Below are 20,823 nucleotides of genomic sequence, written 5' to 3'. Positions count from 1 at the left end.
CATTGAAACAAATCAGAGGATAAATACCTTTTTGGATTTAGCCAAGTGTATTTGCTTTGGTCAATTTTGTTCCTCCTACCACTTTAATCTCCAAAGGTTACCCAGGTTTTTTATGCCAAAAACCAAATAAAGGTCTTCTTATAATGAATGGTTATATCTTCATTTACTATTTTTTAAGTATTTCTTTGTCCCCTCAAATTACTGTTAATTAAAGTTATTTTCCGTTTAAAATAAATTTTTCTCACATTTAATGAAGGACTAAATGAAGAATACAGACTATTAGTAAAAGGTTTATTTTTAGGATCATTGTTGGGCTATCTCAGCAGGATGCAAAGGTTAATTTGTTTTAATTCCTTTCTCTTTTGACTACTACTTTTATCGTGGTTTGCATGAATAGGGTTGCTATATAAGTACCAATCAAAGCATCAACCATGTTAAAATGGATCAGTAAATAATAAGCCATATGCTAGTAGACATTAAAGAAACAGATAATATTCTAACGTGAACTTATATTGTGATATGGAGCATACCCCAGTATAAACTAATGGTTACCATTATCTAGAGTTTACTGGCAGTTTTCTGAATCTACATAAGTCTATATAATACATTTCTTCATTTATTCTACATGGACAACTAGAAAGATAATTAATGTCTTTATATAGGTAACTAAATATTTAGTTATTTAGTGACTGCTATGTACTGGCCTATGCTAGGTATTGGAACAACAAAGTTGCATGAAATACACATCTGCCCTTAAGAAGCTTATACTCAAGAATTTAAAGCCATCTGACATTTCAGATGAATATTGCAATAAAGGCAGTTTTAGAAAAAGGTATCGGAGGACAAAGAAGAAATTAATGATGTCTTGGGGGAGTTTCTGAATAAATATTTTAAAATTCAAGTTTGTTCTTTAGTGTCTCTGTTCATATCAATTATAGCTTCTTGAGTCTTGCAGTTTAGTTCTCTGATTCTGTATGAGGTATATGCAGTTACTTCAATGCATGTGTATAGAATTTTAAAAGCTTTGGAATTTCTTTATTTATCCTGGAGGCAAAATATTTCTCCATAAGCAACGTTTACTCATTTTAACTTGATAAATGTGAAATTTAATTGTGCAAAGAGAGACAGATGATTTCTGCTATGGGGTAGGAAAGATGAATAGCAGTCTAAACTATATCTTCCAGGCCCAGATAGTAAGTATTTGCAGATTCTGATAGAATTTTTATTTAAGTATTTTACTGGTACTTGTTTTCAATCTGGATTTAGCTCCTGAAGCTAATATATTGTTACAATGTAGAGCCATCATTTAATTGTAAAAACATCTTCTGATATCCAGGATGAACGTGTTGACTCAAGACTAAACTTTCTAAGGACTACTTACTTTTGCTGTTAGGCAACTTTCTAAATCTCCTCAGCACAATCAGGTTGAAAGCATCTGCTCTGGCGGCCTTTGGAAAACCTGGATTGATCTTGTGGATGGGGCTCAGGGATCGTACCTGTTAGTGTACCTTGAATTTTGTGCTTAAGTTTGTTGTCCAAAAAGGGTCAGGAAAGCAAAGGTTAGAAAAAACAATCTCACTACCAAGTGTCTACCCAAAAGAAAAGAAATAAATTTTTCAAAGGGATGCTGGCACTCTTATGCTTATTACAGCACTATACATAATGCAAAGATATGGTTATCAGTGAATGAATGGATAAAGAAAATGTGGGACATACACACCATGGAATGCTATTCAGCCGTTAAAAAAGAATGAAATCCTGTCATTTGCAGCAACATAGATGGAACTGGAGGTTATTAACTTAAGTGAAATAGCGAAGCACAGACAAATATCACATCTTCTCACTTTTATGTGAGAGCTAAAAATTGTGATCACATGGATGTAGAAAGTGGAAAGATAGATAATAGCCTGGAAGAGTGACTAGAGGTGGACGAGGAAGGATGAAGAGAAATGTGTAAAGGATGCAAACGTGGTAGACAGAAGCAGTAAGTTTAATGTTTGATAGCAGAATAGAGTGACTATATCTGACCAAATAAATGTATTATACTAGGGAAACGGACACTCTAAATACCTTGACTTGATCACTGCACCTTATATACATGAAACAAGATTTCTCATGTACAATAAATTTGTACAAGGAAACACATTTATCTTTTCTCATATTTGTGTTGAACATAGTAATTGCAGTAAATTGTGTAATAAAGGAAATTTAGGTACTATGTGTTCACATATGAAGAAACCTTCTCACTTTATTTTCAAGGGCAGAAAGCTGCTTTGCTGATTCAGTGATCTAGATAGTGGCATGTTCCTCTGTCTTGCTGTTAACCTCTTTCTGCTTCTAACAATTTTCCTTTGATCATTTGCCTTGTTCCTAAGATTGCCTTTGACTGGCTCTGTCCCACATGTTGAATATCTTTGAGATTTCCATATACAGTTTATCTACTTTATTGGCCCCTGTTATGTCTTCACCTTCCTAGTTTATGATATTGCTGACTTTTGTTCCACTCTTTGTCATTACTTTTTTGGCCACTCACTTTCCTGGTCTTGGGCTTTCTGGAGTTTGCTGGTGTCAGTCCTGGTACCGTACTTTTAGTTTACTGCTGCCCTAAGGAAATCCACAACTGTCCTGAATCATAGATGGACACCCCCCAGACCTCACCTAAAAGTTATGTTTAAGATACCTTTTCTCACATAAGACCCTTTTTGATAATTGACGCAAGAGCAATAATGTGAGCTTACAGTATTGGCTTTCCAAACCATTAGAATTGAATTCGCAATCCATAACACCTAGAGATGTGTCTTTATATAGACTTTTTCAAAAACAAAGATAAAGGAGCAGTTATTTCTAACATATAAAGATGCATTTGGGGCGAAGAGGAGAATATTTTAGAGCCAATTCCTTTGTTTACTGGTTGCATATGGTATCTGGGAAAGCAGTGGTTTTCCACGTGGAACAGCACCTCTATCCCTTTGTAGAAACTATTCTTGTCAAGTCACCAGTGTTGTCATGTTGCCAAATGCAATGGTAATTGATTAGTTCTTGTCTTATTTGACCACATTTGACACAGTTGATCACTCTCTCACTGTTGAGACCACTTTCCATACTTCCAGGACATCATAATCTCCTTGTTTTCCTTCTACCTCACTTAAGTTTTTTTAACTTTTTTTTCATTAACTTATTTCTCTAATCTCCATGTTGAAACCTACAATTGAAAATGCTCTAAACAGTTCTTACACCTCCTTTTTCCTCTGTACTATTCCCTAGGTGCTTCTATCTGAGATCTTGGTTTTTACATATTATTGCTATGGTAATCACTTTATTTTGGACTGGAGTCTTCTGTCTTCAGTTTCCTTCTCAGCTTTTAAAATTGAGATCACTGGTAAGCATTTCCTACTTATCTCTAAAACTGAGTCTCTCTCTCTTCCCAAGCCTGTTTCTTCCATGGTATTTTCTGTCTCAATGTATTAAAATTTCATCTTCTAAGTTGCTCAGGCCCAAAACCTTGGAGTCAGTCTTGACTCTTCTTCCTCTCAAAGAAATTTTCATCTTTTTCACAGCTGTATGTCCAGAACCAAGAACAGTTGCCTGACATATAGTAGGCACCAATAAATAGGCTTTGAAAGAATGAAGTATGTGAGCCAATAACAGGGTAAGCTGCTTCTGATGCCAAAGATGGAATCTTTAGTTCACTAGGTGCTCTTAGGAAGACGAAGCTCCTTGTTTTCTTACCCTTATTAGCTCAGAGGGAGGTTGGTTTTGTAACGTATCAAAATGATTTCTGTAACAGCAAAATAAGAGAGATCATATGCTACATCTTGGGAACATCGAGTAGAGCATGGAGATGACTTCCTTATGAAAAACATCTCACTTTCGTTTCTCATTTTTTGAGTATTAATATCTCCAGTTGACAGAAGGCGTAGGTACTCAGTAATTATTTTTTTAATGAATGAATGATTCTAATATACACCTAAGTCAGAATTTTGAAAGTAGGATTTATCCTATTCTCTAAAACCTGTTGCTCACCTTACATTTTGTATGTCTGCCAATGGTACCACTTTCTAACCAGTTAACAACAAAAGTAGGAGGCCTCTTGTAAACGTTTTTCTTCTACCTCATTCTATCAATGTTTCTTTGTATTTCAAATGTTGTTCAAACCTTCCTCCTTGCTCAAAAATTTACTTCTACAATAGCTTTTGAACTTGAATCTGTTGTCTCTCCTTTGCATCAAATTCCTTATGATTTTCACCATTTCTGGCTGAATCTGAATTTTGTGACTTGACATACAAGGTTGTGCCTTACCTGTCTCCTGTCGCCTTGTTCAGCCTCATTTCTGACTTCTTCCTGTTTTCCCCCATTCTGCCTTTGACAAACTACTCATAAAATTTGAATTACTTGTAATTTATAGGTTCTCTGTCTTTGAGCATGTTAATTCCTCTGCTTAGAACATCTTCGTCCATTTCTTCATCAGGCCATTTTATTAATCCTTGAGTCAGTACTTTATTCAGGGGTCCCAGTTCTCATTTAGCATCTCTATATTCCCATTATTTACCAAACATATTCCTTATTTTATATATTTTTATCATTTTACTGCTTTACCTTCATTGGACAGGCAAAATGTCCTGTTAACCTTTGTAATTTTTTAACCTTTCTCAATGTCTCTAGGAGTTGATTGATACAGCATAAATGCTGATTGGCACTCCCTTCTACTGTACTGGTGTGCTAAATTATGAAATCATGTGATACCACCGGTATATATATCTCAATATGTGTAAAACCTGGAAGGAACTCCTTGGTTTTTACCTTGATTATAGAATTATTTATCCATAAAGAAACAGTCACTACATTTTAGTGCATACCTATGTGTATTCACGGACATGTTTGCATGATTTAAATTAAATAGGTTGTAAGCCATTCTAATGGCAAGTTATGATTAGAATTGGGAAGCAATTTTGTAAATTTAACTTAGATTCATTGTTTCAATTTAATTTCCGAATTTTTCTTCTATGGACCGTTACCTTTTTGAATATTTCCTGGAAATAATTTGGATTATCCTTTCCCTTATTTCTCAATTTCATACTACTGTTGTCTACATATATTTATTTTCCATTTAAGAGATATTTACTGCTAGTTTTTGTGTTCCTTATTTTTGTTATTTTCTTTCAGTTGTCTGTAATTTGTGTTTTTCTAGAAACCAGGTGATGAGTCAGATTTAGTTTCTCTGAATGTAGAGTAACATTATTTATTTGCTCTTTGAAATCTTTTAAAATTATATGGCATTGGTGAAAAAAAAGTTTGTGGGTTCTGCGTAATGACTGGCAAGGGGGTGGAAGGAAAACATTTTAAACTTGACTTTTTGACATGAACTGGTTACAGCTGAATGAACATGTACTGGAAAGGTAGATTCTGTTTTAAGCTTTGTTTTTTTTTTTTTTTTTTTGTAGTATGTTTTTTCTTCTTCCTCTCTTTTCTGGCATATTTCCCATTCCCACTTTAAATAACCTTAAGTTTTGACAGTAGAGGTATGCTTGTCAGATTTTAATGCTTAGATATCAAATATAAAATTACTCTATGTTTCAAACAGCAGGAATTGAGACTCCTGTTGGTGTCGTACTCCAAAACAGCATTTTAAATTCATATAAATCTTGCCTTAAGGGATGAAGAAAAGACAATTTAGGGAACAGCATGAGGTTAAGCATATTGATCAGTAGTCCGGTAGTTTTTGCTAGACTTGGATAGAATGTAGACTTTAGAAAAATAGTATTATCAAAAACAACCAAGAATGCGATAGAGAGACTGTCTTTTGCTTCCATTTTATGGATTTTGGAGAATGAAAGATATATTTTAGCTAGGGATTAAAAAAGTGAAGAAGTTGAAAATTGAAGTGTTAAATATGAACCGAAAAATTTTATGATTGAAAAATTTTTATCATTTAACCTATATATTAAAGGATTTAGTGAGCTTTATTATTTATTTCTGGTTAAAACATATGGTCATTTTGAATTTTTGACAAAGTAGGAGAACCACTGTCTGATAAATTAACTTCTAGAAGTTAATTATACAGTGTTTTTTTAAATAGTTTTTATTTATAACCTTGTTAACCAGAGGTAAGACCCTTGCTGACCTGGAAGTTTTTGGGACTTTGAGTTTCTCTTGATGAATGGAAAATTATCTTACTATCCTATCTTAGGTCAGTGTTATTTATCCAATAGGTGTTTATCATTTTCAACTAGGATATGTTCAATTTCTGTTGTATGTATATAGAGTGGTATTATTGGATAGGAAGTTAGCTTTTGATTACAAGTTAGTTTTTTTTTTTTTTTTTTTTTTAATGGAGCAGTATTAATGGCTAATGTATTCCACCATCCTTTCACCTCAGTAACCCCCAAATAAATGAGAAATAAAAAACTCCACTGAAACTTTATTTCTTTTATAGTTTATAACTAACTAAAATATTTTGCTTACGAATTATTGAAATAGGAAAGATATTTAATAATGCTGGAACAAAACCTTGAAGTTGAGTTTTGTTACTCTTTCTTTAATGTTGGAAACCCAGTCTGTCTCACTGTTTGATCTCTTGTAGGTAGCTTGCATGCAGCTCATCAATGCCCTGGTGACATCTCCTGATGATTTGGACTTCAGGCTTCACATCAGAAATGAATTTATGCGTTGTGGATTGAAAGAGATATTGCCAGTAAGTGCCCTGCAGTCTCCTTATTAATATTTAAATTAAAAGAGTACTTGAGTAGGGGGAAATTTAGATAAATTACCTTGAAGAATAATTTATCTGTGGGAAAAGGCTTGAGTATAAAAATCTATTTTTGAAATATAGATGGTAAGATTTGAATGTTATTTAACACTTTAAATGTTGGAATGCTGTAAATCAAGTTGAATGGTTGGTTTATTGCTTATATGTTTTTTCTTTTGCATAATTAAAAACAAAATCATTCATCATAATTTCTATTTATCTTTAGAATTTAAAATGCATTAAGAATGATGGCCTGGATATCCAACTTAAAGTCTTTGATGAGCATAGAGAAGAAGATTTGATTGAGTTATCCCATCGCCTCACAGATATTAGAGCTGAACTTGAATATCCTTTTGTTCTGGTCTAGTCAAATCACATATAAAATTATTGCTAATTCCAAAATATTCAGCCACAAGTATTTAGCTTACTTCTATGTAAACAACATGAAATCAAACCTTCCTGCATCAGAAGAATGTTATTATTAGTTTTTTTTTTTTTTTTTTTGAATACACATATATCTAAGTGTATGCTGCAACAAATGGATTCTGTAGATTGGTTTCTTATATGTATGTGTGCAATCTCTTCTGTTTTCTTTTTATATTTGACACTATTCCTTTCACCCAGTGCTTTTCAGCCTTAGGAATAGGACATCCTCAGTCTCTGACGGCTCTTTACCTGCACCTTGGGTGCATACTCATGTGTTCTGTGTTAATCTGTGGGTCTGCAGATGTTTGTGCTCCTCATGAGGCATAGCAGGTTCCTTTCCTCACCTGATGCTTTTTCATAATACATAATGCCTGACCACCAGCTCTGTTGGTCAGACAGCCTTTAGAATTCAACACAGTATTCATAGCCACCTGCCCTACTACCTTTGTCCCCAGCAGCTTCGGTGCTTAAGGGAGACAGATTAGTTGGAGCTGATTGTAGAAGGGAAGTCAGGAAGTGTCAGGTTAAGTTACCGTTTCCAGAGTTTTTCACCTACCCTCAATCCTATCTGTATTTTATATTGAATATATAAGATTCCCATAGTAGAGTTTCAAAACCTTAAAGAATAAAATTCTGTTATATTATTAGAGTTCTTTGGTGTAGCATATAAATAAATCTATATATTCCTTAATCAACTCACTGAAGCAAATGATGTTTACAACATGGTTTGGAGCACAGTTAAAGAGACTAGAGCAGAGGGATATTTTATTTCTATTCTTCAGCATCTTTTGCTGATTCGGAATGATTATTTTATAAGGTAAGAGGAAGTTATATTCCAATGTTTTTTCACTGATAAAAATCTATTAATTGTGAAATTCACATGATATTTGCTTTGGACAAGCAAATGGTTTTATTTTTGTCGTAACACGGATTCAAAGAATGTGTTGTTTCCTCTGGGCATATATTTAGGTAGACGATGGTAAAATGATATTACTATTACTTTTTAAGTTCCTTTGCATTCCTGGTTACAACCTTTCATCTGAATAAAAATGCAAACTAGGAACAAATTACTGGTTTATCATGTGATAGGTAATATTTTCTGGTTATTCCTTAGACAGTAGGAATGATGTTGATAAGTTTCTTCTCATAGGTTACATGAAGGGCACTAAACATTGCTTTTATTAGTGTTTAAATAGCTGGCAAGACTTAATAAAACAGTTGCATTAAATATTGCTAAAGTATCAAAAAGTCAGATGGCTTTTAAGGATTGATTATATCCTAGCCATCTGAGTTTAACAAATTATTTACCTTTCTTTGCCTCAGCTACATTAAAATGTGACTAAATATGGAGATTAGCGCCTAACTCACTGGGTTGTTACGTAGGTGAAATATGGGAATGTGGGTAAAAGTTCTAGCCAAACCCCTGGTATATGGTGAATGCTTAGTAAATGTTCTCTGTATCCACTTTCCGTTTCGGTTACTGTTTTATGGTGGAAGCTGAGCTCTTTGAATATAAAATCATTTTTGTTGTCACCAATTCAGATTTGCTGTAATTTCATTCTCTTATACTTTGGGTGGTTTTTCTTTTCCTACTTAGTTTCAAGTAGAAGAATTTTTTTAGACAGGCTTCACTCAGGCTTTGTCCTCTGAATAACATCAGAGGGCATGACTCAATGATTTTTTGATATATCTAACAAGAAAGGAGGAGACCGAAAATGTTAAACCTTTAGGTTTTTCAGCATGAGGATAGGACATGCATCAAAATTACTCTCTTTGTAGCCAGAAGTGCCACTGATATTCTAAAATATGAGTTTAGTAACTGATTTTGTTTAACTTGCTTCTTTCTGGTATTTTATTAAAAATAAACCAGTTTAAATATTTACATATTTTATAAATGCTAGATTAAGAAATGCTAATTTAGATTTTAAAATCGTTTGTACCATGCTGTTTATGATACTTTATTTCTACTCCAGATTTACTTAAAAATGAAATTGAAACTTCTATTTACTTTGAGGTAAACTCCATACAGTTTTTGATCTGTGTATGGTCAGTCCTGTCATCTTCTGGGTGTTTGGTGCTGTTTGAGTACCCAAGAATTTAAGACTGTTGTTTGTTTTCAATGGTTTGAACATAGCTGTAGTCCTCCAGGGGTTTTCTCATACTTATGACTTTTATTCATCTGTGCCCCAAGAGGGTATGTGGTTGTATCTAGCTTCAAAGCAGATTGAAAAACACAACTGTCTTGGGTTATGTTCAGGTGATCCTATCATTTGAGTTAAATCAAGAGTCTTGGAGAAAGATTAAATTTCAGCATTACCAAAATGACATTAAGGCATAGAAATTTAGATATTTTGGTCATCGTTTGAGTATGAACTTTTACATTTGATACTCATCTATGCTGATTCCTTCTTTGGCTCTTTAAACCCCAGGTATCTTGGTTTCAGATATGGTAGCCACAAAGGCAGTGTTCTTCCTGTGACTACTATGCTCAAGACAACTCAGTTTTTTTCTCATATTTACAAACTCTCCTATTTATTGTTATTGTTGTTAATATTTCTTAAAAATATATTATGCTTTTATTACAGGATTGTGTCAGAATTGTGATAATTTACATATATTTTTGTCATGCATTTATCCTTTAAAAATTTTATTTATTAGCTTTTATTTGCATATAGTAAAATTCACTGTTGTCAGTGTACACATCTATGATTGTTGTTTTTTTTTTGGTTTTACCTTCATTTTTTGGTTTCATCTGCCCCAGAAGGACCTGCGCTTTACCTCTTCAGCAATCTTAGATATCCTGAACTTTTTTTTGTTTAATGAGCTCCTTCAACTGCTTTTGATGGGAACACACATATTTTTCTTTTTCTTTTTTTTTTTTTACAAACGGTAGATTGTTCCATTGCAGGATGCTAAATGCTCTCATTTGAAAGAATTGGTGGATGGAAAAATTACAGTCTTTGTTTCATTTCCACTTTTGGGACAAAAGAAAATTTGGCAGAAATGGAATTTGATTGGAGAATGTATGTCAAAGGCAACCCTTTTCCCCAGGAAATAGGAGGGGGCTGAAATACAGCAAGATAATGGGGCGGAAACGATCAGTTTCGCACCAAATAATTAAGGCTTACCATGTGTAAAATACCATGCTAGTTAAATGCGCATGGGAGATAATTTCTGATACTTGTTAACAATACTACAGAGCAAATGACTATTTCAAAAACTCCTTCAACGAAAATAGCATTTTATCAGTAATGACAATTTATGTTCATCCCTTCAGTTATTAACAAATTCCTCAGACACATTTAGTAACTCACCAATATTGTTCATGGAGATTATTTTCTAGGTTTACATTTTTGGAATCCTGAAATGTTGTATTTTATTCTTTACTGGTATCACCTACACAAAGAGTTTTTGCATGAAATTTAAGCTACATTATAGATGAACTCATAATTGGACATTGTGGAGTTGAGGAAAAACTTATTGAAATTATGGTTTCTTAAAAAGATGATATGAAATAGCTTGTGCTGTTAATTTGAAACATTTTTATTTTAAAACATTAGAATGACATTGAGTAAAAAAAATCATCTAGATTTTTTTGATGTGATATGTGTATAAAACGTGTATACTGCATGTAATTGTAGTTATTATGGCAGAAATATTTGGGGATGGGAGATAATGTCATGAAAGAACTTGAACAAATAGAGGCAAGCATAGATAACACTTTTGATTTGTACCCAGGAACCATTTCTTGAACATATTTACTCTATAACAATTAATGATCATAAGTCATCTTTGCTAGTATTAAGCTGTAGTAAATTTTCTTCACCATAATAGATGGTTTATTAGGTGTAAGGTAAGTAGGTTAAGAGCAGTGAGTCATAGTTTATGGAATGGAAAGGGGACCAACTCTTAGGTGATGAGGAGGATTTAGAGAGGAAAAGTATGCTAAAAGTCATTAAGGAAGGAAGTTCTAGGGGATGATTTGGGAAGCAGGACTGTGCTTCATTTGAATACTGCCCAACCTATCACTTTAGTTTGGTTTTTCTTATAAAATATTTTGTCTATTTTACAGTTATTAAATATTAAGGGATGTTTCACTTATTACAAATGTAGATGGACTAGATGTAACTGTAATGACAACATAAAATCTACTTGGAGGTTTTTGTTAAACTTTGATTTTCAGGCAAATATTATTATACTGAATTTTTCCATTTCCTTTTGAGTAAGAAATATGAATTTGATATTGTATATAATTTATAGTATAAATTTAAATTTGATTTCAAAAACATTTGGAAAACAGTATACCATAGACTCCCATAAAACTTTTTAGAAAATATTTTTGTTTATTTTGGTTTGTATGAATGAAGTGAATGAATACTAGCTATTTCAGTGTGGTACAGTGGAAAGTTGATGACCTCTGAGCACTATTTTAAAGCACATATCACTTCTCTTTCAGCTAATTTACTTTCAGCTAATTAATTCAAGGTTTTGACTTTTATGAGAAAATTAAGGGACACTATATTTCCTAAAAGACTGTAAGAAATTTAGTTTTGAATTCATTAAAAGCAAAGTGATGCCAATTGTATTTACTCTCATTCTCATGTTAAATCTGTTATGTCAGCTGTTGAAACTCTATTTCTAATAAATTGTTGAACTTGAAATTAATCTTAGCAAAAAGCTTTATTTTGATGTAAAGTTATGCTAATGATTGATTATACATTTACTCTTTTCTTTGGTTTTAGGCAACAGTACTTCAAACTAATTGATGAATGTGTATCCCAGATTGTATTGCATAGAGATGGAATGGATCCAGACTTCACATATCGAAAAAGACTAGATTTAGATTTAACCCAGTTCATAGGTGAGTATTTCTCTATTATTTAAATGGAAATATCTTACTGTCTCTTATTCTGTGAATGAGCTCTAGGGTATTGGTTCTCATATAGTGTCTCTGGACTCCTGAGGGCCCTAATTGTCACAACTGTTTTCATAATAGCACAAAAACATTATTTCCTTTTTTTATTTGGTTGGTATTTTGCAGTGGTGGTGCAGAACAATGGTGAGTAAAACCCCTGGCACTTTGTATGAATCAAGCCAGTGGCACTAAACTGTGGGAGTAGTCACTGTCATCTTTACTGTCAATAAAAGAACAAACACTGCCATTTTCTTAACTTAATGCCTTTGATAAAGTCCTAAAAACATTAACTTTGTTAAAGACTGACCCTTGCATACACATTGTTTTAATATTCTGTGTTAATAAATGGGATTTATACATACAGCACTTCTGCTACACATGACCAGTGTCTCATGTTACAAATTCTCCAAAGGCAAAAGATCTATTAAAAGAGTTTAGTAAGAAAATATTTGTGTAATTGAGTTGCAAGCAGAATTGCCTGCTCCTCTTCATGCCTTTTTTTTTTTTTTTTTTTTTAAACTTGGAATGACTCATAAAGAGGACAGCTACTGTAACTTGAGAGGTTTTTTTTTTTTTTAGATAAAGCATTAATTATTATGTAGTGTTATAGGATTTGTATTTTTATTTAAGTTTTTGTCAGGCATCTGCTTTCTTAAAAATGAGATAAAGTGAGCCTATAACTTTGCAGAAAATGGCTGATCAAATATGCTGCCTATGAGAAAATTTTAGTTTTTAAGTGGAAATTTGAATATTGGAAAACTTGTATTTGCTGCTTTTAGGCTGACAGGTTCTCAGTACTAAAATTATTTTCTGATGTCAGTGGTGATATTAACCTCTCTGATTATTTATTATGATACTGTATAAAGACATGTTAACATTTGGAACATTTATCTGAGTCAAGGAAGAAGAATGAAATATAAAGAATTAGTGAAGAACTAGATAATATTAATGACACTGATAAAGAAAATGCTCGTTTCTCTCAGGCATAAATGCGTTAAAGAAACTAAACTTTTGAAGTCATGATGAGTTTAAGAACTATTGCATTAAAAATTTCCTGTCATTGCAATTTTAGATGTTTGTGTAGATCAAGCAAAACTAGAAGAAATTGAAGAGAAAGCATCAGAACTTTACAAGAAAGTAAGTAGTTTTGACTAACTTTATAGTTCTCTGTGGGGAACCACTGGAGACAAGCTTTTGCCTCAGAGAATTTGCTTGTTATTCCTTCTTTCTTCTTTACATGCTTTGGGTGTGTGCACAGATGCCATCCTTCAAGGAGGACCTCATAGACCATTGTGTGTAAAAAATTTTAACTCCCCACCCCAAACCTGACCCCCCCATTCTTTTTTGTTTTCTTCCAATATATTTATCATTTGACATACTACATATGTATTTATATATGAATGAATTGTCTATTTTACCCTAAGAGTAAACTTAGAGGCATTTTGTTTGCCCTATTCACTATCCCTACACCAAGAACAATTCCTGGCCCTTTGTAGGAACTAAAAAGATACTTTTTGAATGAGTAGATGATTGAGCAAAATGTACATAATCAAAATTTTATGATTGTGGTAATTCTCAAGAAATCATATTGTTTAGAACCTTAAGAATGAAATCATACATAAAAATTTTAAGAAAAAAAGTTAAGTTTTTAGTTTTGATTAAAGTTCCTTGATTATGTTAAGTTGAACTTTATAAAATTGGCATGTTCATAGGTCATAGCTATTGGATATTACTGGTTTTGTTTCAACACAATAGTATTTCTAACCATCCAACCAATTCTCTACTTTGATTTAACGCATTTATGCCTGAGATTGCAATTTTGGGAATTTTGAGAATCAGATGTGGGCAATGACCTTGAACAGTAGAAGATAAATAACTCCCACATGCTGAGCATTCCAATAATGGAACACTAGGCATAAATTTAAGGTAGTGTTTTGTCCTTTTATCTCTGGCTTAGCAAGTACTTATTAGACTTTTAATTTTTTGTTTTGGTTCTTTGCATTTTAAATAGTTAATCTGATTTGAATTACTCAGGTGGTTTTTCACATTGAAGGAGTGATAATAATTATTACTATTGCCACCATGATGAACCCACAATGAACATTTATTAAGTGAATATTTACTGTGTGTGTAGGCATCATGCCAAGGAGTATATGTTTTTGTGGTAGCAGATACTAAATATCTTGAGGCAGTTGCACATTTTCATAAACTTTGAAGATGAAACATAACTTACAAATTATAGGCACTCTTTCATATGTTAAGAGTAACTTACGAAAAACATTATCAATGTCCTGAGGGGCCTTGAGGTTCTGACTTCACCAAATGCTAAATGAGAGGTTGTTATTTCCCAGGCCTTTGGCTGCAGGTTATGATTATAGCTGTGAATATAATATTGTCATTGCTCTGAAGTGAGTTAGTTTAGTGGGGGAAACAAATTAATGGATCATTTAAGTTTAGTTGTCATAGTTTTACAGTGGATAGATGTTCATGTTTTGGGGTGACTCTTCACCCAGCCAACATTGTATTCTAAGCTCTGTCAGTGCTTTAACTCTTTGTAGGAAAGTGGTAGTAGACTTTGAAGTACTTGATTTGGATGCATCCCAGATGGTATAAATTTGATTTTGTTATCATTTTTAGATATATAGTATATATGAATGGAGTTAAACATGAATGGAGTTAAAGTTTCTCAACAGATTTCTAAAAAAAATTGTAGGCTTTAAATGTAAATAGAAGAAAGACCTTGTTCAAGGTTAGTTGTCCCTTTTAGTCAGAAATTATATGTCTTAGGTGTATTCAGAAAATACTATTTGCTCCATAAAATATTTCTATTGCCTCATCATTTTGTATATATCAGCAAAAACTTTGTTCTGATAGCTTTATAAGGACACATGTAAATACTTTGCTTTAGGCAGGAAGCTATCATGGTTGCTAGACACATTCTTTATTTTGGTGCATAAATTTGAAAAATGAAGACCAGAAATGTCAGAAAGTATATAGAGAATATTGAATTATCAACCTTCTTGTACAGATGCACTAATACATTCACCCTAAGGAATGAAATTAAGCAGAGCCTCAACCTTAACTGTGTGTTTTCAACATTTTTTGTGTGTAATTTTGTAAGTGTAATATTGCTCTAGTAACTCTTTTTGGAGAAGAAGGCTATCATATCAGTTTTTATAAGGTGTGCTTTTAATGGAGATTCATTTTATCCCCAAGGCTACAGTGTTTTGACTGTAGATGTTACAAAAACGCTAAAGCAAAGTGTATATTTCAGCTATCTTTTTATAGGGGAGGATGTGGAAATTTATTTTTTCTTAAGTAATAGCTATTTTCAGTATGAGCAAGTTAATTTAATAAATGTTCTTAGAATATACTAATTATGACTGTGGTTGTTTTAATAATTTTTATATTAAATCCCAAAATAATTCTTTTGCCTTATGAACTTTAGGGTTTATGAAATAGGATAGTACACATACTGATATTGTAGAAAGACTTTTTCATTCTTACTTTTATAAGAAGCATGTAACATTTTTTGTTGCTGTGCAGCAGTGAACTTTGTCTTAGTTGTCAAAAAGAAAATGACCTCTTAAAGATTTCTGATGCTGGGAGAGTGACTATGTTTGACATAGTCATTCAGCATATAAAGGAAGATTTGACAGGGGTTGGCTCCTCACTTTGTTCAACAAATATTTATTTGACTTTAGTTATAAATGTAAGACACTGGAAAGATGATGAATACAATTGGAAAGGTTCTTACATTTATGAGCTTTCAGGTTAGTGAGTGTTATTGAGGTATATTATAGTATTATATATTTTGATAATTTTATATTACAATGTGCAGTTGGTAGGTAGAGAAACCCTGTGTTGTATATAAGCTTAGAGGAAAGGCCCCTCACCTAGTCGTGGGTGGCCAGAGAAGCCTTCTCCAAGGAAGTGACGTCTAATCTGAGCCCTGAGGAATCAGTATGAAGAACAACGCAAGATAGCCAAAAGGAGGGATATCTAAATTTCTTTTGAATTTCCTATACGTATCTCAAGCTTAGCATATCCAAAGCCAAATTTATCTTTCTTCTCCCTAAAAGTACCTTTCCCCCCTGCATTTTATAACCTTAGTTATTTTCCCCAAATAACAACACTTTGTTTCCAGCTTGTAAAACCACAAAACCCCATAGTCATCTTAGATATACTCCTCTTGCTCACTTCCTTCATTCAGTCAGATACTAACATTTTTGGGTTCTGTAATCTTTTTTCATTTCTTTGTCATTACCCTCTTCTCCACCTCAATTCAGGCAGGTCTTCGGTTCTCGCTTGGATAACTAAAACAGCCTCCAAACTAATTTCCATGCCCCTAGTATGTCTTTTTCAGCCCATCTTTCACACCGCTGCCGGTTGAGTTTTTGAAAGTAAAAATTTGATTATATTATTTATTTATTATACATACCCCAATAACTCTCCATGGTTTTTAGGAAAAAAGGATTAATTTGTTGACTTACTGCAAAGTTTCTTTCAACGGTTTTATTTCTGTGCACGTCTCTGGCTGGCTTTATCCCCTTCAGTTTGTTCTCATACCTCTTTTTGTGCCCCTTACAAAGTAGTGCTTGTCATTCATCCACCGGCTAAAGTGCTAGTAAGTTTTTCAGACTTTGAGGTCAAGCATCATTCCTCCAGGAATCATTTCCCAGCTTTCTCTCTCTCTCTCTCTCTCTCTCTCTCTCTCTCTCTCTGTCTCTTTCTCTTTCTCTTTCTTTCTCTTTCTTTCTCTTTCTCTTTCTCTTTCTGTCTTTCTCTTTCTTCGTTGCTGGTATTTTTAATGGATTTAGGGTTGTTAGTTTGCTTTTACTTCTCCACCAGCCACTGTGCTTACTAAAAGTAAACTGATCATGTTCTGTTTCACTGTGTCTCTGGAACCTACCACTCTGAGGGTCATATCTCCAGTATGTTGTTAAATATTTATTGTGTAATGAGAAATAGGTAGATTAGGGCCAGATCCTATAGGGTTCTTAGATAATTATGATTATAATGAAACCACTGATAGTTTAAAAACAAAGGAGTCATATAATTTGATCTGTCCTTTACAAAGAATAGCAACATTCAAAAAACAATTCTTATAGTGGGTAACATGTTTGGTTTTGAAAATACTGCTTTTTTCATCTGTCTTGAAAATAGCCTGGAATTCAGATAAGAAGCTGAGCTGTTGATAGGGATTTGGAAGCCATCAGTGTATACATGATGATTTAAACATGGGTGTGGAAGATGAGACAAGCAGGAGGGGACGGTGAGGAAAGAGTCCTATAGAGTGCCAACATTAATGGGTTGGATTTTATAGAAACCCGTAACAGGAATTGGTGGGAGCAATCAAGGAGTAGCAGGAAAACCAGAGGTGTGTGTTGTAATGGAACATACAGGAAAAGAGGTTGAATTTGGAGGCTTCTTTATAGGTATTTATTCTATGGAACTGACCTGTCTAATATAGGATGATGGAAGTGTTTTATAATCTATATTGTTCAACATGGTAGCATCAGCCATATGTGCCTATTGTATACTTTTTAAAGTATAGATGGCTTTATACTTGTAAATGGCTGATGTGATCCAGGAACTGAATTTTTTTATTTTTGTTATTTAAGTTTACATTTAAATACTCATTTGTGGCCAGTGGCTACGATATTGAAATAGGATGGCCCTAGAGTGATCACCTAAGATGAGGCTGAGAGAAGTCCAGGGAATTTGGACTTCAGGAGTTGGAATTTGGTAAGTCAGCATTTTTAGAATGAATCATAGCTAACTTGTGATGGATAATGACATGAATGGAGTTTAACAGGTCAGAAAAATGAGTGTGGGTTGGATTTTGTAGAAACTCATAGCAGGAATTGGGAGGCGCAATCAAGGAGTAGCAGGAGAACCAGAATCCAAATCTTTGAAGAAGTTGACTTTTAGGCAAAGGAGAGATTAGGGTGAGAAGGGTTATAAGGAGTAAAATGAGGGATGAAAGTACAGTGGGGTTAACTATGCAAGGGAGGTGTGAAAGCAATTGATTTAGCAAGTCCTTAGGGGGAAGCACTGGGTGACAGGGGAAGGTGGGTGGACCTCAGAGCCTCATGCATGGCTTGTTTTGTAGATTAGTAATTTGATTAGATTTAGGCCTAAGATCTTTTTAATTATGTAACAGTAAGAGGGGTTTGTAGGAGCTGTAGTAGTAGTGGGGAATGGTAATGTTGCTGGCTTAGGTCAGCTGAAGGACATTTGGACAGTTTTTACCAATTAGTTTTTGTTATCTTAATAAAGGAACATAAGGTGGAGACTGAGAGGATCAGTAGTCTGAAATTTACCTTCTTTCCCTGTAAAGCAGGAATTAAAGCAATATTTCTTATTCCACAGAGGTTTTGTAATGAAATTTAAGAATGCTTCCTTTTGTGCTTTAAAAGCTATAAAGCATGGGGGGGAGATAATGCGTGGATAGAGGCAGGGGGTATGTGGAAAATCTCCATTTTCTGCTCAGTTTTGCTGTGAACCTAAAACTGTTCCAAATTAGTCTATTAAGTAAAACTGTAAAGCATTGTCTAAACATTAATTGCAGAAAGGTTGTATAGTTTCGTTTGAACTCAGACTTCGAAGGCAGGAAATCTAGCTTTTTAATCTCACATCTTTTACTATCTGTGAGGGACTAGCAACTGCTTCTTTGTGTTGTTAGGGACAAAATAAGATTCCCTTGGTAAACTAAGTAAAAATGAAAGCCCTTTGTAAACGGTGGAATTCTACATTGTTGTTATTTTCCTAATGGAGGTTTGAGTGTATTTAAAATGAAGAGGCTACATTTGTGAGATGGTTGCATTTTTTTGATTGATTTATTTTTCATTTTTCTTTTTTAAGAAAGTCAAATGCTTATTTTTGATTGTGAGACAAAACTATTTAAACTCACTTCTTTTGGGAGGTTTTTAGTCATAATAATGGCAAAGTTGAACCTATTTGAATGCAAGATGAGAAATTGTGATGAGTAGCTATATAAATTATTATAGAAAACTCACTGGATTCACCAAACTTTATTGTTTGCCTTTTTCCCCAGAAGATATTTCACCAGGGACTTTGAAAAAATAATTTATTATTACTTTCCCAAAGATATTAGGAGATATTATGTTATTATAAGAAAAATGTTATAAACTGAAGAGAATGGAATCTTCTAAATCATGTTGATTAACGTCAGATAAGTTTCAAGTATAAGCTTTTGCAGGTGGAGGGTGCAAGAAATTCATACAATGCTTTGCTCTCTATACAAAGTCACAATGATATTTAGAAACTTTGAAGAAAAATGCCAAGGTTGCGGATAACTGGCCAGTTTACTCTGATGAGAGAAGGTCACAGACTTGTCTCTGGCTTTTTCTGCCATCTTATGAATGAATGATTTTGGTGGGACCTGGAGGGGCCTTAGAGAAAGACTGTCAGTGACTTTTCAAAACTCTACCACTCCTTTCATAAAACCAATTCAGGAACTTGTGTTCTACTGGCAGATCATTCCAGTCATATTTCTAGGTGAAGAATAGCTTTTCATTTTCATCTTTCTGTTTTTATTATTTTTAATTTGTTTCAGTTTGAAAAAGAGTTTACCGACCACCAAGAAACTCAGGCTGAATTGCAGAAGAAAGAGGCAATGATTAATGAGCTTCAAGCAGAGTTACAAACTTTTAAATCTCAGGTAAAATTCCACCCTGAAAAATTTGGGTATTGAAAACACAGTGAGGGAGCAAAGGTTATGTTTTATCTTCATAGCATCAAAATGTTTAAACTTTAGTTTCACTTGCATGTTTTTATAGCATTATTTATAGGTACTTGTGTTTTGCTAGTTTTTAATCATTTTTTTTCTATATGTATGAATATTTAAGCTTTTACAAATTAATCTGCTTTTTTATGTTTTGTTTGGGTTTTGTTCCTAATGTCACATGTTTCCTAAGTAATTAAGCACAAAGAGTAAGAAAATCTTCTACTCTCAGATTTGTTATTCAACACTGATCTTTATCCCACTATAGGAAATTATTGCTCAACCTATTTATTTTTCAAAACCTTCAGCCTAGGGGTCCCTTGCAGTGAAAGATAACCTCTAGCTGAATGAGAACATTTTCTGATAATTTTTCAATTTCCAAAGTAAACAGATTTAAAACATGACAAAAAAGAGTAAATCTGGATTATGAAGCAGATAGCTCCCATGCACCCTCTACACATAACACATTTAGATAGCAAGAAATACGTCATCTGCATGCTTTATGTGGATGTAAGTAAGGAGGTAGAATATTCATAGCTAAATTTCTTCATGTAGATTTACGTACAGGATGATGAGCAATAAGTATAGTTTTGCTATTTTCCTTTCATCTTAATTTATGGTTATGTTGAAGTAGTCTCAGGTATACGATATCCTGTCTTATTGGCAATTTTGTTTTCTTTTAAATGCTTACGGATAGTGTTGTTACTGAGGCTGTCTGGAGATACCTTAAAAGATAGCTATCTGTTAGTATTCCATTTTAGAAAAAAATTAAAATCTCCCATTTACAGGAAAATTATTCTCATTCATCTTCTTTCTCTAGTGCTGCAAGAGGAAAGTATCTTTTTTTGTCTTTCCCATATGGCGCCTTGTCTCTCATATTAAAAGAAACATTTGATTGTGTCTGTACTTCAGATTGAGTTATAGACAATGGCTGAAATATTTATGACAAGTTTTTCTTGGTCTGGGCTAATGTAAATTTAAGAACTC

The 20,823-nt window shown here is 33.4% G+C and overlaps 1 protein-coding gene across 2 annotated transcripts in view; it reads left to right on the top strand.

Moving 5' to 3' along the window:
• The window catches only part of DIAPH3 (diaphanous related formin 3), a 493,236-nt gene that overhangs the window by 166,991 nt on the left and 305,422 nt on the right, over positions 1-20,823 (top strand). For both annotated transcript variants that reach the window (XM_032277324.1, XM_032277325.1), the window contains 6 exons: positions 6,581-6,691; positions 6,972-7,090; positions 7,872-7,988; positions 11,914-12,032; positions 13,159-13,223; positions 19,669-19,773. In XM_032277324.1, coding sequence (XP_032133215.1) covers positions 6,581-6,691; positions 6,972-7,090; positions 7,872-7,988; positions 11,914-12,032; positions 13,159-13,223; positions 19,669-19,773 — 636 coding nt within the window. The remainder of the gene's footprint in view (positions 1-6,580; positions 6,692-6,971; positions 7,091-7,871; positions 7,989-11,913; positions 12,033-13,158; positions 13,224-19,668; positions 19,774-20,823) is intronic.

Source organism: Sapajus apella, unplaced genomic scaffold (genome assembly GCF_009761245.1).
Source record: "Sapajus apella isolate SASKATOON/1434 unplaced genomic scaffold, GSC_monkey_1.0 scaffold9, whole genome shotgun sequence".
Classification (NCBI taxonomy): Eukaryota; Metazoa; Chordata; class Mammalia; order Primates; family Cebidae; genus Sapajus; species Sapajus apella.
This window is presented reverse-complemented; position numbering and strand designations above follow the sequence as displayed.